General features: G+C 37.3%; 2 protein-coding genes across 4 annotated transcripts in view; both read left to right on the top strand.

Moving 5' to 3' along the window:
• LOC107669103 (RING finger protein 145-like) overlaps positions 1 to 3,147 on the top strand; it is a 47,119-nt gene extending 43,972 nt beyond the window's left edge. For all 3 annotated transcript variants that reach the window (XM_016461221.1, XM_016461222.1, XM_016461220.1), the window contains one exon: positions 1,639 to 3,147. In XM_016461221.1, the coding sequence (XP_016316707.1) occupies positions 1,639 to 1,965 (327 nt within the window). In that variant the 3' untranslated portion in view covers positions 1,966 to 3,147. The remainder of the gene's footprint in view (positions 1 to 1,638) is intronic.
• A 4,916-nt stretch (positions 3,148 to 8,063) lies between these two features.
• LOC107669108 (transcription factor COE1-like) overlaps positions 8,064 to 25,354 on the top strand; it is a 132,354-nt gene continuing 115,063 nt past the window's right edge. Inside the window, exons 1-6 of the mRNA XM_016461230.1 lie at positions 8,064 to 8,465; positions 9,191 to 9,347; positions 10,164 to 10,227; positions 11,125 to 11,180; positions 18,623 to 18,696; positions 24,620 to 24,688. Of these exons, the coding sequence (XP_016316716.1) occupies positions 8,287 to 8,465; positions 9,191 to 9,347; positions 10,164 to 10,227; positions 11,125 to 11,180; positions 18,623 to 18,696; positions 24,620 to 24,688 (599 nt within the window). The 5' untranslated portion in view covers positions 8,064 to 8,286. The remainder of the gene's footprint in view (positions 8,466 to 9,190; positions 9,348 to 10,163; positions 10,228 to 11,124; positions 11,181 to 18,622; positions 18,697 to 24,619; positions 24,689 to 25,354) is intronic.

Below are 25,354 nucleotides of genomic sequence, written 5' to 3'. Positions count from 1 at the left end.
TAACTGAAAAAATTAATTACTGTTAATTTAATTTGTATCTTGTTATTGTTTTTGTTTGTGCTATTGATTGTCATTAATTTATTTGTTCTTATTTTATTATTTACTATTTACTTGCCTTTTTAGTTAAAATAAATTCAATTCTAAGTGCATGTGATTCTTGGGTGGGGAGGGGGCGTGGTCCATGAGAAATAGTCCTGCCACCACTGCTGGAAAAAAATCCTAGAGGAAACATTGCATGCATTTAATACAATTAGAAAAATGCCATTACAAAGGTAAAAAGAAAATGCCCTTGTAAATCACTTTGAGTCAAATATCACCTCGTATTAGGAAGGCTAATTTTTGATCAGAATTTTTTATTATGGATCAGAATGTGCTCCTAATTTTTTTTAAATTAGGAGGACAAGCGCTCCTAATTACAATAAGAAAAAAAAAACTGCTCTTAAAATGGGTGTGTGGCAGGTATGGCTTTGGAATGGGGTTTGGCAGAGGAAGATTTTTTTGTTGTTGATTTTTTTTATATATAAATGGCAAATTATTATATTATTATAATTAATAATAATGTACAAAGAAAATTATTATTATTATTACTACTACTACTACTACTCAACATATAGTAAACATAAAAAGAATGATGATAATAATAATAATAATAATAATATTTGTTCTTTATTATTATTGTTACGATGATGATTATTATTATTATTATTATTAATTATACTAATAATATAATAATTTTCCCTTGTTGGAATAATGATGAGGATGATGATGATGATGATAACAATTATTATTATTATTATTATTATTATTATTATACTAACAATTTGCCATTGTTGTAATATTGATGATGACAACAATAATTGTATTATTATTATTACTCAACATACATTAAACATCATAATTGTTATCATCATAATCCTCATCATTATTCCAACAATTGCAAATTATTATATTATTAGTATAATTAATTATAATAATAATCATAATCATAACAATAATAATAAATGAAGAAAAAATATTATTATTATTATTATGTATACTATATTACTGAATACTAATAATTGTATTATTAATAAATTGTATTATTATATCAATGACAAATTATTATACTAGTATAATAAATAATAATGTACAAAGAAAATTATTATTACTATTACTACTACTACTACTACTCAAAAGTATTATATTATAAGTATAATTAATAATAATAATAATAATAATAATATACAAAGAAGAAAAATATTATTATTATTTTGATGTTTAATATAGGTTGAGTAATAATAATAAAAATAATAATTGTTCTTCTTCATATATTATTATTATTATTATTATTATTAATTATACTAATAATATAATAATTTGCCATTGTTGGAATAATGATGATGATGATGATGATGATGATAACAATTTATTATTAATAAAAACGTTATTATTATTATTATTATTATTATTATACTAACAATTTGTTGTTATAATAGTAATAATTGTTATAATATTGATGATGATAACAATAATTGTATTATTATTATTATTCAACATACATTAAACACAACAACAACATATTAATAATAATAATAATAATTATTATTATTATTATTATTTTTCTTTTTAATAACTAACCTCTTCTGTTCTTGAATCTAGGACATGACGTCAGCTGTGATCACCCCCTGCAGTCACCTCTTCCATGCCGGCTGCTTGAAGAAGTGGTTGTATGTGCAGGAGACCTGCCCTCTTTGCCACAACCAGCTGAAAGGCTTATCACAACCCGACTCTTCAACACAGGATGCCCCGCCACAAGAGCCCCCAATACAGCCAGCAGGTGATCTGGACCCTTCACAGCATCCAGAGTCAGATTCAACCCTCCAGGTTCCCCAGCAAGACGACACCACTCTCGCTTCAGCGTCAGACCTCACGGCTGGGCTAAAAGACGATGGTGACACTCCTGCCTGCTCCTCCTCCCAATCCTAAAACCTGCCTTGAGCCAAACCCAACTCCACACACTGCTGGCCAAAAGATAGTGTTACAGCAGAGGGTCTGATGGGAAACTGTCAGCCCTCTCTAGTACTGATACATCTATACAATCCAAATCCTTCTACCGTCCCCCTTTCATCCAGAAAATCACAGATTCCAGAGCTCAGAAAGCTTATCCGAGGTGAAAAGAATCATTTCACCCCTTCCGCATCTGGATCTACCAAAACACCAGCTCTTCCCCACCCTTTATTACGAAACTACAATCTCCAGCGAACACCAACCTGAATGTGATCATGTGACCCTTCATTATAGTGCTGTGATGCTCTGTAGGCACTTAGCACATATCCACTAGCACGCTCTCAGTATCCAATAGCAGTAGCCCATCTTTTTTCTGTTCTCTATTTGTTTATTGAGAGAATATATATATATATATATACATATATGCCACTGCATTTGCACTAATGTAACATAAAGCAATGCTCCAAAGTTTGTCTTGTCTGATACCAAATATTTTGGTCTGTATGCATTGAATCAAATTATATATGAAATATATACCCATGTACAAATATATATGTAAAGGAGTTTTGATATGCAAAAGTACAGTGTTGAGCAGCATCGAGTGTCATGAAGCGGCCTCAGGCTTATATGAACGCTGCGCCTCTAGCGACCTCTAGTGGCGGTAGTGGGAAGTGCCTTTGGCTGTGGATAAACACTATGACCGTTTAGGAGAGTCAATTTCATTCTCATCAGTATTTGGCATTTAGCGCATTTGTGAATATGAATACATTCGAGAATGTATGAGCACACTTTGCGAATGCCGTTTTTTTCTTCTTTTTACTAAGTGTTTAAGTTAATGTATTTAACATAGTTTGTTAAACGAATGCTGTTTGGCTTGTGGGATTTTTAATCTCCAAAAAGGTTACTTTTATCTAAGCCACCAGATTTTCTTTTTTTATTATTAAAAAAATCTGTTACAGCTATTTTCCATTTAAAAGCAAATCTGATTGAGAATGGAGAGTATAATTCTATAGCATTTAACCTCTTCTTTTTTTATATAAAGCATACACGTGGAATGATGTTCTGTGAAGGCTAACTTTGTTTGAATTGCAGCTGAATTCAGTAAAATATGCCTGAACGTGAGCCTGAATGTCAGAATAAATCCAAACCTAACCCATGAAACATTTGTCCTGGCTTTCTTTCACAGTGCCTTTCTGAAGCATAATAAGACCTACCGGACTCTTAAAGCCACCTGTGATGAATCAAACAGACCCACACCTGAGTGCTGAGGTAATGTCAGACTGCCGAAACCATCAAAACATCTGATGAAGAGACACAGACAGGATATGCACTCATTTCCTGACCATTCGCCATCTTTCAGAGGTCTGAAGATCACTTGCTTTCCTTCCCCTCTTATAGAGTTACTGTACACCCCTAATCTGTGCAGTCGTCATAGCCATAACTATTCTTTTAACATAACTCTTTTACTGTATGGATTTGGAAATAAACAGTTTGAAGTAAGAGACACAGACAGGATATGCACTCATTTCCTGACCATTCGCCATCTTTCAGAGGTCTGAAGATCACTTGCTTTCCTTCCCCTCTTATAGAGTTACTGTACACCCCTAATCTGTGCAGTCGTCATAGCCATAACTATTCTTTTAACAACTATTTTACTGTATGGATTTGGAAATAAACAGTTTGAAGTTATGGCATATTCCTGCTGTATTTAAGTGCAGTGTGAGGTGTCTCAGTGCAGGCAGATGTGAGCATTTATCCGCTTTTCCTGTGTGAGCACTTTAACTCCCTTTAGCATGAGGGGCAGGAAGAGAGAATGGAGGAAATATTAACAAATCAAAGAACGCTACCCTTTAACCCCTCTCCATCCTTCTGATCAAAGTTAGCCTTGAACTCCGACCTTTGTGTAAAACATAAAAAATAAAAATTACTAAAAAATACATGTGAAACTCAAGAACAAAGCACTCGGTCATTTTGGAAAGGCCAGATATTCCCTAGGTACTTTTTTCTCACGGAACCAGAATATAAATTATGTTGTCTTCACAAGTCCCCTCCAGTGTGAGTTTCTCCTCCACTCATTTTGGTTTGTGTGTCTCTCAGTGTGTGTGTAAAGGCCTTACAGCCAGTTTAAGGTCAAGTGTCACAGCAAAGTATCATTTTTTCTCTTCTGACCTAAATCTTGATAAGTGTTCTGTTTTAATATACATACTCAAAAGTAGGCCTACGATCACAATTTAATTCTGATAGGTCTATTTTAAAAGAACAGTTTAACCAAAAATTCAATAACTGTGCCAGATATTATTAACATCCATTTTATGAAAAAAAAAAAAAAGCAATGAAAGTGAACAATGACTGTGTCTTACAGTCCCTCGAATTCTGCCTAACATCTCTTTTCGTTTCACTGAAGAACTTCTTACGGGTTTGGAATATCATGAGCGAGTACATAAGGTTTTTAGATACAGATTCTTTTCCCAATTGTGTTTCCATGTGTAGCCACAAGATGACAATGTTGGACTGTCAACCATTAAGCACGCGTCTCTTGTGTCCGAAACACTTTCACGATTTCTTTTCTTTTCCACAAATCACAGACTCTCTTAGTCGTTGCACAAAATATGCACACATGTTAGCAGTTGTCATAATCACCATGAGCTGAAACTCTTATTTCTCCAATTTCCTATAGGTCAAACTGAGATGGAAAACAAAGTCAAAGGTAATAATGGATATGTTGGTGTATTAAGAACACGACACAATTGCTTTCTCGCAGTCTGACCTTGACGCGAAAAAAACAAGTATTTTTCATGTTGTACGAATTTAAGGCATTTTATCAAAACTATAGGCCTACCTGACAGTGTTAATAGACAATTTCTTTTAATAAACATAGGCTATATAAATAGGCTAGCCTAAATGTTGAAATGCGGCCTTATGGTTTGAAACTGATAAAAGTAGCCTACTGACTGAATTATCTCACGTGACAAGAACTTTGTTTTACATTATGATTTATTTTATGTTTTAGTTCAATTCAGTTATATCATCAACGACAGCGTGATTTATGAGGACATCTGTTTTACAAATCAAATCGAATTTGTCGCTGTCAGCAATAGGATTAGTTATATTATATAAAGATCAATTTAAGCATTTTTATCAGATTATCGTAAATACAGGCACGTGTTTTTTTGTTTAATAAAGATTGTAAATTGATTTTTTTCCATGCACATAGCCTACACACATGCACTCGACGCTATATTTAAGTGATGCACAAAACGCGTTTTAATATGCTAAGTAACCGGTCTGTTTCTTATTTGGACACATGAAAATACACCGTTTCCACTGAGACTGCTTGTGTAGTCTCTGCCACTTTAAACTGCTGTGTGGGAATATAAATATACAGGGACCCAGGGGCAGCAGAATTCCCCTCTGCCTGACCAGCACTGGGTTGGACGGGATTCTTACTTCCTCTGTCCGCTGTCTGTGGAGGATTCCATTTAGCTCTAGTAGCTACAATATCCATTTTCCGTGCATGCATATGCTCATTTGTGCACATTTCTAAAATATCATAAAGCTTTATAGTTGCATTCTAAATCTAAAACAAAACTGCTGTTGTGTGAAAAATGAAAAACACAAAGTGCTGCTAAAATGGTTTTGCGCTCCCAGCATTTACTCCTGTATATGTTATTACTGTCGTTTTATATCGAATCTGACAAAGCAGCTGTTAAACTGTTTGAGTCTGTACTATCCAGTTTTGTTTGATGCGTTTACTGTCATTTATATATGCTACTATCAGAACTGGATTATAAATCTGTACATGACTTTTTTTTATCAGCAATGGCGTTTTAAAATACAATATATGCGTCTTTAAATGTATTAAATAATTTAATCATATTAGTAGGCCTAATACATTTTTATTTATTAGCCTATTAATTGATAACAACTAATCTGTTGACAAATCTGCGACAAAGTTCACATTTTGCTCTAACGTCTTTTTTACTAAATCTTTTAAAGACTCATTATGACACTATTTTGACACTAATTATTCATTTCCTCACATCAGTTGTCAAACATATCACATGGGCTAATGTCTCTTGTACATAAAAACTCATTATTTCGATGACAGATCTCTGTTTAGTCTACTTCATCATGGTCTTAATTCTATTCCACAAACGTGTTTTAAATAAAGAATAATATCCTAATATGTCCGCGGCTGCCTGGTGTTTCACTAACCAAAAAAACAACAAAAAGGTTATATTACAAAATTATGTAAAAGTTCGTTTTTTACCTGAACGTAAACAGACGCTCACGAACAGAAACAGCGTTCGCCTAGCACAGCAGGTAACCATAGCAACAGTAGGCTGCTTGAGCACTTTGTGTCAGGATCATTATCGATATTTCAACAAAAATTAATAAAGAAACACTTTATTACATTTACATTTCTCAAAAAATGCTGCCTTGTTTTGTTTAAAAAGTCTTTAGGATAGTTGATATTTGTTTAACTGTGTCAGGGGCAGTGTTGGGGGTAATGCATTACAAGTAACGCGAGTTACGTAATCAGATTACTTTTTTTCAAGTAACTAGTAAAGTAACGCATTACTTTTTAATTTACAAGGGAATATCTGAATAACGCAAGTTGCTTTTTTTTCCAATTTATTGATTGACAGCTCTGGTGTCGCCATGGTGACAGAAATCAGAAGATGTTACTGTAGTTCTAAAATAAATATGAATATGCATTAATTCATCTCACTCACAAAAAACACAGATTCAGTATTCCTCAAAATGAATAAAAATAATGCAACTTAGAATATGACGCAAACCTGCAATAATTAAATGTTAAACAACACAAATATCCTTTATGTATTTAATCCCATTCTATTAACCAATGTCTTTGCTTCTGACCTTCGAAGATCCAGTTCAATCATACTAATAAGCACAAATTACTCCAGACAAACATTTGTGTCTTTTTTTATTGCTGAAGTGTGTTGAAATTCCTTCTTCTGCGTTCTACTGTACGGACGTAAATTTACTTTCCCTTCAGCCTGAGGTTTATTCATTTCACTTTTGGTGTGAAAGGGCTTTTATATTTGCTATAAATAGAACTTTTTTATTTTAAAAACAAACAAGCAAGCCCTGTCCAGATTTAAAAAGTAACGCAAAAGTAACGTAACGCATTACTTGCCATAAAAAAGTAACTAAGTAACGTAAGTAGTTACTTTTTTATGGAGTAACGCAATATTGTAACGCATTACTTTTAAAAGTAACTTTCCCCAACACTGGTCAGGGGCGCCAAAAGACAACTTGAACAGCTCGAGACGAACCTCAACACCCCGACATTTCCTTGAAAAATCCCTTTTAAAAGTCCAACCCTTGAAAGTTTTTAAACACTAGCTCATCCCTAGACCGGTATTTAAACAAACGTATACTGTGCTTTTTCTAAAATAATCTCACAATATTGAAAAAACATCTCCGCGTTCATGTGAACCACATCGATTTGGCTTCAGTCGCGCGCTCTGGTAGGCAGTTGCTGCGTGACATTTAACGCGCGGCTCATAACTTCTTTCTGGTTTTCTCTCTAAACACGCCGCTCGCTAAGTGGGCAGGGCTGGCTGTGATGTCTAATTAGGCGACGGTCTTCGTGGTTGGGTGGACAGCTAATGGTAGTTCGGCTTTACTTATGTTTGGGGGGCGGCCCTGCGTGCGCAGTCACTCCCTCCTCCTCTTCCTCCTCCCTTTGGGGTTAGTTTGCTTGTGTTTAGTTCCCAGAGACAGTCAAATCGGATTCCTTTGGGAAAGGACACAAATCACTCCCGTTTGAACAAGGGGAACAGCGAGGGAGCTGTCTCCACAAGGGTCCACCTCTCCTGGCTGATTTCATATTGCTCATTCATGTGATTTGATCAGAGAATACTCTTTGTGGAGAAAGACAGGAAAGGAAAGGAGGAGAAAATAAAGAAAAAAATAGTCTCTGGGTGATGACATTTGACCTAACACTCAGCGAAGCCCGATCTTGATCCTATTGTTTCTTAAAGTGACATTAGACCTTTTTTTTTTTGCGCACGCTAGACCAAAAGGACCTCCAGTCTAATCTTGCAGTTTTTGTTTGTTTGTTTGATTGTTGCACGGTGTTCCCAAACCTGGATGTTGACATCTCGCGTTTCTTTTGGCACGTCGCTCTATTTTGTGTTTCAGAGAGGAAGCGCTAATAGAGACAAACGCGGTGACACCTGCTCACCCATACACTTCTCACTGTCTTTTTTTAACGGAGCTATCAAAAGAAGCAAGCGCCGACTGAGACGGTGACAGGAGTCTGTTTTCATGTTCGGGATTCAAGACAGCATTCAAAGGAGCGGGAGTAGTATGAAAGAGGAGCCCATCAGTGCCGGGATGAACGCTGTCCGGACATGGATGCAGGGTGCCATCAGTGCCGGGATGAACGCTGTCCGGACATGGATGCAGGTTGCCGGTGTGTTGGATGCGAACACAGCCGCTCAGAGGTAAGCCGGCGGCGGTCTTCAGCGCTACGGGAACAGCTAGACGGAATACTGTGCGCTTATCATCCTGGGACGACACAAAACGCTCTTGTATATCATCCTAATCAGTGCGCGATATCTGCTTATTAATAACCAGGCGACAAAGAGATTGATTTATTGCTGCGATAAGTTCGTAGCATCCTCTTCAGCGTGCTGTTGGCACCAATACACAGAATTCTTGAGTTGCAAGTCACATTAAAACGGGGTTTATTAGCCTATTTCTAACATTATTATTCTTAACGTTAAAATAGCATAAGCGTTTTCTTCTAAGTGACTTTGCAACCAGTAGTTTTGTATTGATTCTGTAGCTTTAAATTGTAAATACTGAATTTGAAAGACAATCCAGACCAGTAGTTTGTTATAAGCAGCTGAACAGAGTTCTTAGATTGAGTTATATTTATATGAATTATTTTTTTGAACAACAATTACATCTGTTGTTGCTATGCTATTTAAGAGAATAAAATTAAAAGACAGGCTACTTTTAAATAGCCTATTTGTTTAAACTATTAAACTGTAATTTTAATAGTAAATTTTAAGAGCTTTTGCACTGCAATTTGAAAACAAAAAAAAAATGCATTTGAACCCTTTTTAGGAAATTGTAATTAAATAATCACAAACTAATTGTTTTTATTTTTTTATTATACATATGTAAATATTTCATCCTCTCTCTGTCTTGTATGTGTTCATAGTGGAGTGGGTCTTGCTCGAGCACACTTTGAGAAGCAACCTCCTTCAAATCTTCGCAAATCCAACTTCTTCCACTTCGTTTTAGCGCTATACGACAGACAAGGACAACCCGTGGAAATTGAAAGGACTTCTTTTGTTGGATTTATTGAAAAAGAAAAGGCAAGTGAAACGTTCTCTTCTGCATATTGGTTTTGCAAATTGGTGTAATTATTAAAGTGTAGCCTAGATAAAATATTATTGATATTAGCCTAAAGTTGAAAGCTTATTTGCCTATACTCAATAAATCATATTCTTGCATTAAATTGCTGTTCTGCATGAATCCCTTAAAACTTCCATTTAATTATTATATTTTAATTATTTTATTTTTTTTACATATTCATCCTTTATCATTTAAGAAAGCCTCATGTTTTATATTCGTTCCCTTCAGTACTTTATGCATTTACTAACAAATCTGTAGGCTAGCTATATTTTTGCAGAAATATTACAGTGATAACCTAATGTCATAAAGTTAATATTCCCTTTCAAGATGCTATTTAAAAAACATATTATTTTTATTATTGTGAAGGACCATATGCTGCTTTAATAAAAATACTCAACACAAATATAATGTTTTGTAAGCACTTGTAACTTAATCATAGTGAGCGAAGTGACTGATTTCATTAAAAGATGTGGCTATTAATGCTTACTGTATATTTAATCACTTTGTACACGTCTATACATTATTAAATTGTGAAATCACACTGTTCAACACATAATACTTAATATTATTATTATTATTTAAGTATTTTTAACTCGTTCGCTTACTCAGTGAAAATGTATTTTGTACTGTTTTTGTTTCGGCTGGCTCATGTGCGTTAGAAGTTTTTTTTTTTTTCGGCCTCCTGGTCCGCAAGGGAATAGCCGGTCTGACTCACGGGGCTCTTCAGAAATAGTCAAATAGGTTTTTCTTGCTAACCATCGAATTTATTTTTGCAGGAATCTACCGGAGAAAAGACCAACAATGGGATCCATTACAGATTGCAGCTTCTTTACAGCAACGGTAAGAAGAAACGCATCATCTAAGACTCATTGAACTTTGCATAAACACATCAGGGATTTACTTCAGCGCGACAATCTGAATAAAATAAAAAGACAGCGAGACTGATAGAACGACAAGGACGGGTGACAAAGAAATAAATAATTCATTATGTAACTAGATCAAACTGATTCAAATGAATATAATGTCCTGAAATAATAATAATAATAATAATAATAATAATAATAATATACTGTTATAACAATTCGTATAATTGTTCAAACAAAAGAGATTAAAATGCGCAGCAAAGTCGTAGCGTTTTAACTATAAACATTAATGAAACACAAAACGATCTCCATTAGTGCACTTTTCCGGTTACGCGTTTTCCAGAAATGTGCACTTCATTTTTGATGGAAGCTAATGGCCTGGCCATAATGAAAGTACACTCTTTTCTGTCTACTAATGTGGTAAATGACAACCAGGCGTTTGAAAATTTGTTGCGCCAGTCCTTAACGACACTCATCCTTTTTACAAGACGTTTTGAACATATATTTTATTTAGTTAAAAATCATGTTTTCTGTAATTGTTATTTTTGATGATGTCTATTTCACTCTTTTATAAGCTGTACATTTTTCTTGTGCTTTTTCTTTCTAAAAGCTATTTTTATTTTTAGTTTATGTATGTGGGTCTACATAAGTTTGAGTTTCATCCAAAGCCATTTTTTTTCCATAATCCTTTAACACTGTCTGCAGTCTATGTTGGGTTGGGTTGTCTAGACATTTGAAGCATCTATGTTGTATTAAAGTCATGTCATTGTGAATGATAAATTTATACCTGCCAGATTCATTTCTGATCTATGTTTGTGCATATGACCTGCATTGTATTGCGAGTTAAAGAGGACTTATCTTCTCTCCTCTACAGGCATCAGAACAGAACAGGACTTTTATGTACGCCTGATTGACTCCATGACCAAACAGGTAGGACGTTATTTCAAAATCCCCACGGTTCGCTGGTGAATCGTCTGGTGAGAGTCTGTGTGTGATATGCAGCGAGAGTGAACATGTGCCGTGCACCCTGGTGAGTTTGGGGTTACACACTCTAGCATGCCTCAGGGGCACGAGGATCGGTTAGTGTCTAAATATGACATATTCTCTCTGGGACATCATTTAAGATGACTGAGCGTATGCATGTATTTATGTGCATATGTGTGACAGTGAGATTGATAGCTAAAGAGGGAAAAAAAGAAAGAGACTTTCAGTTGTATTCACTGTCTGTCACAGGGGATTATCCAGCGGTGCCTTTCAATGTTTAAACAGCATAAGTTTTTGAGTGTGTGTGTATGCGCGTGACTCTCTTGCAGATAGTGCATATTCAAATGTGTTGTGGGTACAGATGTTTGTTATGAACACACACGTATGAAAGTTGTTATAGCTTGTCATATTAACCGTGCAGGTTGTGAGCTTTAACCCTGGAGAAAAACTCATATGAGAAAACACAGGGCAGCAAGAGTGACCGCACAATCTCATATGTGGCGCTCTTCCTTTTCCCCCTAAAACAGAAACAGCCTCTCCCTCTCTCTCATTCTCTCTTTCCCACTCGTCCCCTCATTTCCTCTCCCATGATCTCTGTCTAGAAATGTTGTTATGAAGACACTTTAGGGAAGTGTATTCAACAGCGATTACAGCTGCGAGTAGTTCATAAGTGTAAATGAGAGAAAAATATTTAAAGTACACTTGTAATCAAATAAATATGCAAAGCTGTTTTGATTAATCACTAAAATAATTGTGTTTCTTATGAGATGTTTTCATAATAGTCATTTTGTATGACAAGTAATATGTGTGTATATGTGTAACCCCAGCCAGGATGAAGTGTGTATGGATATGAGGTAATTAGCAGGCACTGTGACAGACAACCTACTAACGCTCTGAACACTTAGTATATCATGTGATTTAAACATACCAGCACGCTTACCCTATTGTTCCACCCTGTTGCTACTGTTTTGCTTTGTTATGTGTGTGTATGTGTGCTTATTGAGAAGTGGAGAGTGAGAGAAATACTTAATTTGATCTTTATTTTGTCTAAAACAAAAGTATGCAACGTTTAGTCTTTTACAGAATGTGTTCTTAAATTTATTATAGTTTGTATATATTTGAAAACAACTATAAATTAATGTATTAATTATGTCATCATTTCTAATATTTATTTTACAAGTATTACAATTATTTTTTAAATATATTTTATAAAAAAAAAAAAAAAAAAAGAGCAAATACTACATTTTCACTAATATACTTGTTGTCATGACCCAAAGCATTCATTTCTATTCAGAAATTCCTACTACAAAATCCCTGGATGTTACATTTGGCTCAAACAGTTCCGCAGCTCCCCTTTCTGTGTTGTGTGATTTGTTTGTGGTTTATAATTTCCTTTGCATGAATGTTTATGTGCAAGAAGCTAGGTGCTGTTACTGATGCTAGTTCTTGCCCTCGCTCTGCTAAGCGGTTTGGCTGGTGTGTATCCGGACAGAGTTTATGTGCAAGAAGCTAGGTGCTGTTACTGATGCTAGTTCTTGCCCTCGCTCTGCTAAGCGGTTTGGCTGGTGTGTAGCCGGACAGATTTATGTGTGTGGGTGAAAGGCAGGAGCGTTGTGCTGAGGGAGAGAGACTGTTCTCTGACACCCCTGAGGTAAATACAGTGGCCAGGGGCCTGGCCTCGGCTCAGCCTTTCACTGAGTGTCTCAATAAAAAGCCGTTTATCTCCCCAGGGTTGTCTCCCACATGCACATATATTACCGACTGATTTACTGGCTATTTCTGTGGCAAACTGCCCTGCCATACCTGTTAATGATGTGGTGCCACCGAGTGAGCGAGAAAGAGAGATAGTGTGTGTGTGGAAGAGAGTTTGGCAGCCGAGTCAACATGCTAGCTAGTATCAGATAGTAAAGCATGGTACTTTGGTATTTACATAAAAATGTGCAAAATCTGTACCTTTAGGGGTACAACAGCTTGTCAGTGTGGCAGTACTGTTAAAGGAACAACTGCACCTTTTCATAGTAGTACCCAAAGGGTACATATTGTCATGCTGAGGTACAAAGTTGTCTTTTTAAGGGTACCAGTGACAAGCCCCTAAAGGTACAACTTTTGTACACACAGAAAAAATGGGGTCAGAATTGTATCTTTTGGGGTACAACAGCTTGTAACTGGAGCAATACTCTTAAGGACATATTTGTACCTTTTTTACCCCTATTAGGTAGTACCTTAAGGGTATGTATTACTTCTCTAAGGTACTAATATGTACCTAATAGGGGTGAAAAAATGTACAAATATGTCCTTTTAAGGGTACTGCTCCAGTGACAAGCTGTTGTACCCCAAAAGGTAAAATTTTGCACCCCCTCCCCACACTTTTTTTTCCTGTGTTTATTGTTTTTCTGAAGGTGTAGGTACTTGATATTATCATAGTATAATGTCCAAAAAACATGGTAAATGCCGCTCAGTTCTTTCAATAACAGAATAATTTTTCACTACATTTCCCAGAATCCCTTTCTCAAACATTCCCATATTTGCAAACAATAACTCTTTTTTTTTTTTAGGGGCAAGGTATATTTACTGTTGCTAAACGAATTTTTGAGTGCGAAAAGGGTGAAAAATGTACTAGCACAGATTTTGCCACATGCTCAAATTGGTCACATGGTTTTGACTCATTGACCAAAAGAAAGTTGCTTTGTTTGAATGTGACATTAATAAATTACTGAGTAACAATGTACAATGGACACATGCATGTGAGCATACCTTTTTGTGTTAAGACCTTAAGCCTGGCTCCACTTTAGACTTTTCTGCTCTCGTTGTCATTTGACTGCGCTGTTCTTTTTCTCGTCCATGTGAGCATGAAACACGGTTTAGGTTATGACAGAGTGTTAGCTGGTCTTTAAATGCCTTTCAGGAAAACCCGGTCCAAAACCACTCTGCGGTGAGCAGTCAGCCTACATATGCTGAGGAGTGCTCGCAATGTGTTTAAGATTTCCCATTAAAACCCCATAACTCTGTACAGAGAGGCTACAGAGCGCCTCTCCATTCAGCATGTGCTGGCTTTGGCAGTGTCAGGCGGGAGGGCTGATGAGCAGGTTTATAGAGCTGTTCAACACACACTTCTCTTTAGCACTTAGCAAGGCGGTAAAGTCCAGTCGCCTGACCACACAGTTACCTTCTGTACATACGCACAGCTATTAGAGACAATTAAACAACTTGGGCTAGAGCTGCAAGGATCAAAACAGTTCACATTCAGTGCATAAAACTGACATTTTCAGCGGCCGTCTTGTGCTCACACTCCCAATAAACTCCATATACGTTTTCTCGGTTTGCCTGTGGGAACGGTTGACGCGGGTGAGGAGAGATGGAGCGGGTGTCAAGCTGACAGGCCGTATCTGTGATCAACGCATGAGCTCATGACAGATCTGATGAAGACAATGCAGTAAAAGACTCTCTCTCTCGCTCTTTATCCTTCCATCCAACTGTTTCCCTCAACAGCTGAAGCGCAGAACAAAAACGAATCACATACGTGGGCTTAATGCGCACACACACTGCGCTGACACGCTAGCGTGATGGTAACAAAGAGGGAAATGTGTTTTCATGTATTTACAGTGCATTGTTTACATGCCTCAGATGCGGCTGTCAGTTCAAGGCGGCACTGGCGGCTCTCAAACGAGGTTTGATATAAAATATGCATTAAAAGCAGCATCAGGGCCTAATGAAAGCTTCACACACACCTCGGCGCACCGTGCCATGCATGTTTCATGCGCTCCGTGGCCCTCCTTAAGGAGAGCTTTGTTCAGAAAAGTGCTGGGCTGAAACTAGTTGGTAACGCTGTAGCTCGCCTGTTGCTGTGTGTGTTTTCTAGAGCTAAGCTTTGGGCAGATTCCTAAATAAATTTGCACGGGAGAGAGGGAGGTCTCGGCCGTTCTTTCTGCTTGTGTACGTATTTTTCCTGTTAATTACGGAATAGGGTGTGTTTACATGCCAGAAACACTTCCCCAAAGTATGCGACATGCAACAAAGTGACACAAATCTCCTATATTAGATATTTCCTTTAATCACTAGCTGTTTGGAGACTCTGATGATGTCAGATAGGACGTGAATGGCCGCTCTGTGCCAGGTCACATAAAGGCTTAATGCTACTCATTTGCAAATATTTACACACACGAGGGCCTAAAGATCCCAGTGATTAAGTCTACTGATCTACATTGAAAATGTGAAATCTGTAGCAAAGAAAAACCCACCTGACACAAGACTGATCATAGTCTAAAACAAGGTGTTTTCAAATTTTCAACGCCAATGACCCCTAATCTATAATATTTAATACATTTTATAATATTTATTATTATTATTATTATTACTATTATTATTATAAAGGCCAATTTTTACTGTCTGAGAAAAAAACATGAGTATGATATAATGAATACAACATATTGTTTAGAAAATTAAATATTTATATAATTTTTTAATATTATTACCTTACTAAATTATCTGGAAATTATTTACTTTGGTTTTAGCATTTTATTAAATTACTTAATTTATATTGTATATAGTACACTATATATTTTTCTGCATACCGTTAGAGTCATGTTAGATGTATAAACCTAAGAAAAAAAGCAATTTAGATTCAACTTTATTTGTACAGCACTTTTCACAATAAATATAACTCCACAGCAGATTTACATGTACTTTTTACAGTCCTAAAATAGATTTTGTTACAGTATATATGTGCATGTATATATATATTTTATGTTTTTGTTAGGTTAAAAGCCCTTTAAGAGACCAAAGTTCAGTCTTGACATAAACAACATGCAGCATTTTGCCTTTGCACGACAGATGTGATGACAGGGGCTACAGGAAAATCCACCCAAAGACGCTTGGTGTTGCACTAGCTCGATCCAGAGGAGGATGCATGACCATTGTTGTGTTTGCCTCTGAGGAGAAATTGACAAACTGTTTTCAGACTTGTTCCAGGCACTTATATACTGTTCTCGGCATGGAGTTATTCCGAGTCTGTTTGCAGGGGCTTTGTGTGATAAATAGCCGGTCTTATATATGAAATGAATGTGTGGTGGTGTAGAGGACGTCTTTGTGTGGCCTGAACTGCTCTCTCTGCCTCCCGCTTCCTCTCAGAAAGCCTGCGGGGTCGAGGCTCTAGGCTCAGACAGTGATGCATGCTTGTGCGCTTTTAGAGGACCTTGACCCTCATTTCCACAATGTGAAACCTAACAAACAAATGTCCCCGATCACCTATGTCCTCAAGTCACAACAATGACAGGAAATAAAAAACATCAAATATGAATAAACTTTCTTCTTTTTTTCTGGGTCTGATGCTTTACTTATAAAACTTGTTTTCAAACAAGTGTTTCATGTAATTGAAAAAGCATTGTGCACTTGTGAGGGAAACAGTTCCTCATTAGAACCATCAGCTGTTTTTCTGTGTCTTCAGTTGCCATGGGTGTCATGTATATGTGTGTTCAGAGAGAAAGAGGGAGTGATTCATGGCAAACGGGTTTAAGTGTGTGTGTGTGTGACAGAGAGCAGCCTGTTAATAGGCTGCAGTGTGTGTATGTTTTGAGTAGAGTCACTGATTCACGGCTGTGGGGGACATCTTGTGTGGAATTGGAGGATGGAAACAAAGCTGAGGTTTTTGGATGAAGTGTTAGCTGGGCCAGATGGCTCGCTATGCTCCAGTCTGGCAGCCCAACTGCTTGCCGCTCACATAAACACACACATGCTAATGCACAAATACATGCGTGAATGCATACACATGCACAGGGTCTCACAGATGCGGGCTTATGGCAGCTCACATGCACACATCTTTCCTAGAGGGTTATTTCACACTGGAGTACAACACATCTTTAGAGGGACCTGTAATTAAGCAGTTTATCTGTTTTCACTTCACAAACATCTTTTCTCATGTAGTAATAAGGGTGCTTTGCTGAGCAATAATGTTTTGTGTTTCTGTATTATTAACCAATCTGTGAGCCCCGGATGCCTGTGGGGGGTGGGCACTGTGGCAAGGGTGGTCCGCTATGACATAATAGGACAGTAATCTGCACAGTCTAACAAACACTACACACAGTTCTTTTGATTCTCCCTGTCTGCTTTTAATTAAACCAACGAGCAACAAATGATGGCTCTGAATGTTGCCAAGAGCATACAATGCAGGATTGTGCAAAATTCAGGCCTCTTTTCAATTCATGGGAGGGAATTGGAATTAAATTAGCCACACCCCCACAGGAAGTTGAATTGGAATGACAGAAAGAGGAGTTTTCTGAATTGGAATTCAATTAAATTACACAGCTAATGCATTCTGGGCATTCTGGGATCTAGCTACAGTATCTATCTATCAAATTGTCTTGACAAACTTCTTTAGTTAAAAATGACAGTTACATGAACATTCTTACATTCAGTTTGAATCACAAATTGTGTGCAGCTCTGTTACAATAAACATCTAGCATTGGTAATTTGTGTCAAATGTGAAACAAAATAAATAAACTCATTTGCCAGTTATCAGATACAAGTGATGATGTATTAGATTGGATATTAAAGTAACAGTTCACACAAACATGAAACCTCTTGTCATCATTAAAACCTGAATGATTTTTTTCTGTGGAACACAAATAGAGATCTTAGACTGAATGATCGCGCTGCTCTTTCCCATATAGATTCAAAAAGTACCAATAGTGTTATGTGGAACACACCGAAATCTAAGTCTTTATTCATTGAATCACAGATGTGCACGTTCAAACTTTGTGTGTTGCCTGACACCAAACACCAAACACCATCGGTTCTCACATAACCAAACGTAATGCACCAAGTTTAAGCTCTTAGAGAGGCAGTTAGGGATCGTTTTCCATTGCAGCAGGTAAGTGGGCATTAAATTGCCCACTTTGAGCCTGGCTCAGTCATAGACGGCCCACGCTGCACACAGAGACTCTGTACAAGCATTCCCACGGTGCACGGGGTAGTTTTGATTGATTGATTAGCTGAAACGAAAAGACATCTATGAAATTCAGAGCCCAATGTGTAGAGTGAGAAACATGGGACCAAATGAACAGAACATTCTGATAACAGAAACTAAAACTGACCTGATCATTCCCATGCTGCATGAGATCTTTCAACGGCAGTCCTCTGCCAGATAGAATAAGGGTCACATAACCGCCTATGAGTGCTGCATTGTGTGTATGGCGTAATGATGTGATGTCATAATGTTTCTGTTTCAGTGAACCGATGCAAGCAGACATTCGATTCTTTTCATGATAGGATTTAAACACCCTGGGAATTAGTCATGGATATTTGTGCATGCTCAGAGCGTTTACACCACAAGGAGAAAATGTTGTTTGTCAATTTTCTCTAACCACATTTTTCCACCTTCTCTTGTTCATCAGGCAATTATCTATGAAGGGCAAGACAAAAACCCAGAGATGTGCAGGGTCCTGCTGACGCACGAGATCATGTGCAGGTGAGAAACACACACACACACACACACACACACACACACACACACACTGTACACCACACTCCCTCCTTCACTATTACACAATCAAGCTCTTGAACCTTCCCTACCAAGCTCTGCCCGTTGACTGTGAGAGCTTTACTTTGGCATCGTTTTGGCCTTGGCAAGACTGCAGACCTCTGGATCCAGCGTTAGTGTGACAGGACTGAGCTTTCTGCTCACACACACACACACACACACACGCACACACACACACACACACACACACACACACACAGCTGTGTAAGCCCTGTTGTAAAATTAGACATAAAGGGGAGGATAGATTAACATTACTATAAATTTGCTGAAAGATCAGATCATTATTCTTTAATTTATCATACACATCCGTCAAAACTGCATAAACAGTTTACTTCTATTTAAGAGGGATGCAGTACGTTTATATCAAGGCTCAAGTTTAGACTTACGATGCACTATTACACAAGACACACCCAGATTTTTCATCAGTTCAAATGGGATCCTGATAAACGTATGCCAGCCTGTTTTCTATCAGAGTTAGAAGTGTTTTTTTTTTTCCCAGTCTCTGCCTCAGCCTTAGAAATCAAAGCTTGGCTTTGTCCAAAAAAGATGCCAGGCAGCATTTCTATTTTTGGAGGCTGATGTTTCAGTGATTGGTGGTGCTTATTTTATTTATTGATGGCATAAATACACACACACAAAAGGCAAGCAGAGAAATACATTTCTGTACCTGTTCATTTTGTGTGCCAGAATTGTAATTCCTGTATTTGTACTGAATTTGAACTGAGCAATAAGGATGCAGAATTGCAACTTGAATAACTAATTGCAATTGAAATTTTAACTAAACAAATTTTAACTAAAAAGCTAAATTTGTCAAGACAAACTTTGAACTTGTTTGTAATTCTGACGAAAAGTGTAGCCTTGAAGGTTTACAGAGATAGATGGATGAATGGATGGATGGATGGATGATGTACTAGATGTCAAAGCAATAGTTTGCCCAAACATAAAAACAACATGAACAACTCACATTGTTACAAAACTGCATGACTTACTTTCTTCTGCTGAAAATAAATAGAGATGTTAGACAGAATTGATTATGCTGCTTTTTCCCCATATAGAGCCAAAAAGTACCATGAAAGCAGATAATTTGACTTAAACAACAATTTTCTTTATCCATTATTCATTCATTTGCAGATATGCATATTTAACTTCCTATTAAATTCACATTATTGAATTGAAAGGGAGCCAATTCTGAATTTTGCACATCCCTGTTTGTAGTGACAGCATAAGCAATAGAAGTTTCAAGAGATGAAAAATTAACAAAGACGGACCTTAAGTTCAGAGCAACCCTTGTCTCTCTCCCTTCTTGAATCTCTATCCAGGTCATCCACTTCCTGCTCTGCAAGAAAAAGAGAGAGCGAGAGAAAGCCATGCACCTTTAATTAAAATCAAAAGATAAATTCCTTGCACTTAAAACTGGGTTGTGGAGATGAGTCCTCATCTATTTTTGGTTGAAGTGGAGAGCATTTGAACAGTTTTCTACTAAAAATATACCACTCATGCTTGGTTAATTAGGGCAAGGAAAAACTCATTACTCAATAAGAATCCTCTTGTTATTCCACAGCTAATGAATGCAGCTTGCTTTGAGTTTTGACAATGAAATATGTGCAGGCGAGCCAAGGCTCTCTCCTCTTTCTCTTTCAATCTTTCGCTCCCCCTCACTACCTTTCTTACATGCACACACACGCACGCGCACAGCCTTCTGTTATCGCTCTTTCAAAATAGTCGCTGATTTAACGATGTGTATTGACACAAACACTTAGTACCATACGTGTCTACAAAGGCTCACCACGTCAGCTTTGATCTGCCACTGTAGGATTACACAGATCACATCTGAAGTACATATTGCTACTGGTACCCTTAAGGTACCTGTTTCATACCAAAGAGCTTTCCAAAAGCAGGCGAAAATGAAAAGCATCCATTTCAAATAAGTAAACAACTCATTCTCATCTCTATCTTCCTCCTTTTCCCCTTCTTCATCTGTATATGGTGTTTCGATGCAGAGCCTGTGCTGAGAGAAAGGAACAATTACCAGTCTGCAATTAGACTGCTCTCCATTAATCAGGGCTGTTAATTGCTGTACGCCTTGCCATTAGCCATATGGTGCCGCATGGGCCTGCAAGCATGAGACAGAGACGCATATTCCCAAACAACTCGCTCAGAGGCAAGGCTAAAAACAATCACTCAAACGCAACTCTGGGCTCTTTATGATGGAGTTCCACATCCTCATATGCACGGATTGATGAGGTTTTGTTTGGTTTGTGTGGTGCAGATGAAACATGACAAACTTGGCCAGATTATTAAAGGCTGGGTGGTCACAGTTGGAGAAATGCTGTTTTGTTTGGGTTTGGGGGCTATTTTAGAGCTGCTGTCTGTAAAGGAGCTGGGCTAAGGGCAGTTCAGCTGTAATGGCATCAGCGCGGGCCACATCCTGGTAATTACGTGCAGCAATTTGGATTAAATTTCTTCAAATGCTGCAGCAGGAGGAAACGTTTGAGATTAAAGATTACGGTTTCCCTGCAGGTCCGCTGGGATGGAGCAGAACGAGCCGGACTGGGCGAAAAATCCCCCTGAATGAAGCCAGAGCATACATGGAGTCATTAGCATTGCGTTGATGAGGGTTGGGGTCTTGGAGGTTCACGGGTGGTGGGGGGTGGCCGTGTTGCGGTTTCCCTTGGGCCCCGGCTGACTATTGGGTTATCGGAGTGTCAAATCCATCTGTGCCCACCCCTCGCATCCCAGAAAGCTTTGCTCCTGTGTGACCCACTTCTGAGAGAACATTGCTAAAGACTTGACTGCTCTCAGAGGAGTGAGAAAAAATGAGAGCAGAGGAAGGTAAAAATACGACAGCAAGAGTAAACTGAGACAGAAGCCCGACCACACTGTGTCCAAACTAACGAGGGCGCTTAGACGTGAATGAGGGGTCAAGCTCAATCCATGTTATCAAGCTCATCAGGTCTAAAGGAGCCCACTCACACACAGATCGGTTCTGCTCCTATCACATGACGCCTCCTATACTCTCTCTCAATTGAGCCCCTCTGCCATCTGTGCTGGGAAACCTGAACCCGCCGCCCCACCTGCTGTTTACCGCCAGCCTCCATCTACCGAAGACATCATGTATACACCTCCTTTCCATCCCTCCTGTCTTCTTTCACTTGCTCATGCTCTAGTATCCATCTTGCTCTCCTCTGCTGTCCCATGCAGAGTAACCTATGAGATTAAATATAGAAAAAATAGGTGCATATTTAATCAGGCAAAAAACAACCATTCAGATGTGAGTGGGCTGTTTGACTAACATACTAAACCATCATCACACTTTGCTTGATTTTATTTGATATAACCTATTATGGGGATGATAATAGGTTGCGAATCAAAACCATTATAATTTTATTAACTATAAAAATTTTTGGAGCCTAAGTGTGCCGACTTTTTTCTGTTTTCATTAACTATAAAAATAAATATCAATTAGAAAAAGTATATATAAAGTTAATAAATATATCAATTATATATAATAATAATAAATATTTTATATATATCTGTATCTTAAATATATATAATAACATATACACATATACACAAAAATATTGTATTTAAAAATAGAAATATATCTGATATATAGTATTTATTTTATATATAAATAGTATAGTGATTTTTTCTTATTTATAGTTTATAATTTTCAATTAGAATTAAAATAATTGATTTATAGAAATATTACATAATAAATACACTATATGGACAAAAGTATTGGGACACCCCTTCTTTAGAACAGAAAAAGGCACTTTCAAAACTGTGGCATCAAAGATGGAAACATAATTTGTGTATTTAAAAATTGTATTTCCATCTCTGTTGCAACAGTTTTTGAAGTGTCTAAAATGACTGTACCCATATATTCAAGTCATTAGTGTTTGGTGATGAGTTTTTGGCTCAAGATCTGCTTTTAAAGTCACACCAGAGGTGTTCAGCTGGGATTAGGACTTGGCTCTAGCAGACCAGTCAAAGTTCTTCCACACTGATTGAATAAATCATTTCTATTTGAACCTTGCCTTATACACAGAGGCATTGCCATGTTAGAATAGAAAAGGGTCCTGTCCAAACTGTTGCTATAAAATTAGAAGCCCACAATTCCCTAGAATATCATTATATGCTTAAACATTAAGATTTGTACTCATGGAAATGACCAAAGTAGTCAAACCTGTTCATTAGAACGGGGTGTTCTAATACTTTTGGCAATATAGTGTATATTTAAATAAACCATTTTCTTTTGGGAACACATTTGCAACACCTTAAAAAACACACACACAGGCAACTTTCCCCTTCTGTCCGACCTGAAATCCTTCCAGGATGTATTCTAAAAGAGTCCCTTTAAGTGCCCTCTTTACTTTCACCTCTCCTCCTGTATTCTTTCCTTTCCTGCTCTCTGGCCTTGTCTTCTCTCTCCATCACTCGATAACTGTCCTGTTATCAGCCACACTTCTAATCCTTCAGTGACCGTCCCTGAGTCGGGCAGTCTGTTAGCAGTAATTACTAATACACAGGCCGAGAAATTTTGTCACTGTTTTGGAGCACACTGCCTTATAGATAACCTTAAGACTAACATATTGATACTAACACCCAAAAAACTTTAATTTTGATTTCATGGGGACTTTTAAGCATATAATGATATTCTAGGGAATTGTGTGCTTCTAATTTTATAGCAACAGTTTGGACAGGACCCTTTTCGATCCTAACATGTCAATGCTTCTGTGTACAAGACAAGGTTCAAAAAGAAATGATTGATTCAGTCAGTGTATGTATATGTAAATGCAGACCTTGAGCCAAAAACTCATCACCAAACACCTGTGACTTGTACATACATATGGACAAAAGTATTCGGACAGCCCCTTCTTTAGAACAGAAAAAGGCACTTCCAAAACTGTGGCATCAAAGATGGAAACATAATTTGTGTATTTAAAAATTGTATTTCCATCTCTGTTGCAACAGTTTTTGAAGTGTCTAAAATGACTGTACCCATATATTCAAGTCATTAGTGTTTGGTGATGAGTTTTTGGCTCAAGATCTGCTTTTAAAGTCACACCAGAGGTGTTCAGCTGGGATTAGGACTTGGCTCTAGCAGACCAGTCAAAGTTCTTCCACACTGATTGAATAAATCATTTCTATTTGAACCTTGCCTTATACACAGAGGCATTGCCATGTTAGAATAGAAAAGGGTCCTGTCCAAACTGTTGCTATAAAATTAGAAGCCCACAATTCCCTAGAATATCATTATATGCTTAAACATTAAGATTTGTACTCATGGAAATGACCAAAGTAGTCAAACCTGTTCATTAGAACGGGGTGTTCTAATACTTTTGGCAATATAGTGTATATTTAAATAAACCATTTTCTTTTGGGAACACATTTGCAACACCTTAAAAAACACACACACAGGCAACTTTCCCCTTCTGTCCGACCTGAAATCCTTCCAGGATGTATTCTAAAAGAGTCCCCTTTAAGTGCCCTCTTTACTTTCACCTCTCCTCCTGTATTCTTTCCTTTCCTGCTCTCTGGCCTTGTCTTCTCTCTCCATCACTCGATAACTGTCCTGTTATCAGCCACACTTCTAATCCTTCAGTGACCGTCCCTGAGTCGGGCAGTCTGTTAGCAGTAATTACTAATACACAGGCCGAGAGGCAGCATATTGTGTGCTGTGTGTACAGCAGGAGTGAATGTCTGCCTTGGAGGAGCGAAGGAAAGACTGCTTTATAATTGCTACCTCTTCCTTCTCCACTGTGTTTGAGGTCAGTGCTGACATATGTGCAGTAACACACAGGTTAACTGCTCTCTTGCGCTCTTTCTCTCCCTCCATCTCTTTTAGCCGCTGCTGTGACAAGAAAAGTTGTGGCAATCGCAACGAGACGCCCTCTGACCCGGTCATCATTGACAGGTAAGAGCTGGATATCAGATGTTTGTATGTGCGTTTCAACATGTTTGATCATTACACGCCTTGCTAGACAGGAAGTCCAGTGGAAGTGTTGAAAGTGGTGTTATTGAAATGTAGTGAATTATGAAGGCTAACACAGTTTGTCAGGGTAGATTCCATATTTAATTTGACACAGGAACATTTTTGCTCTAAGTTTCCCTTCCACACTCCACTTTCCTAAAACAATTAAGACCCAAAATGAAAAAGAAAAGAAATCTTTATATCTTCATACACTACCAGTATACACTACTGTTCAAAAGTTTGGGGTCAGTAAGACTTTTTTTTTTTGAAAGAAATTAATACCTTTTTTTTTTTTTTTTGCAAGAATGCATTCAATTGATCAAGGATGTCATTAAAGACATTAATAATCTTACAAAAGATTTATATTTGAAGTAAATGCTGTTCTTTTAAACCTCCTATTTATCAAAGTATTCTAAAAAAGCATCATGGTTTTCTGTAAAATATTAAACAGCACATCTGTTTTCAACATGGATAAGATCACACAAATAAATTAATTTTAAAATATTTAAATAGAAAACAGTCATTTTAAATTGTAATCATATTTCACAATAATACTATGTATTTTTGATGAAAAAAAGAATTACTGACCCCAAACTTTGTATTGGTATG

This window comes from Sinocyclocheilus anshuiensis, unplaced genomic scaffold (genome assembly GCF_001515605.1).
Source record: "Sinocyclocheilus anshuiensis isolate Anshui unplaced genomic scaffold, SAMN03320099.WGS_v1.1 scaffold124, whole genome shotgun sequence".
NCBI classification, from domain to species: Eukaryota; Metazoa; Chordata; class Actinopteri; order Cypriniformes; family Cyprinidae; genus Sinocyclocheilus; species Sinocyclocheilus anshuiensis.
The sequence above is the reverse complement of the archived record's forward strand: the minus strand, read 5'-3'. Positions and strand labels throughout refer to the sequence as shown.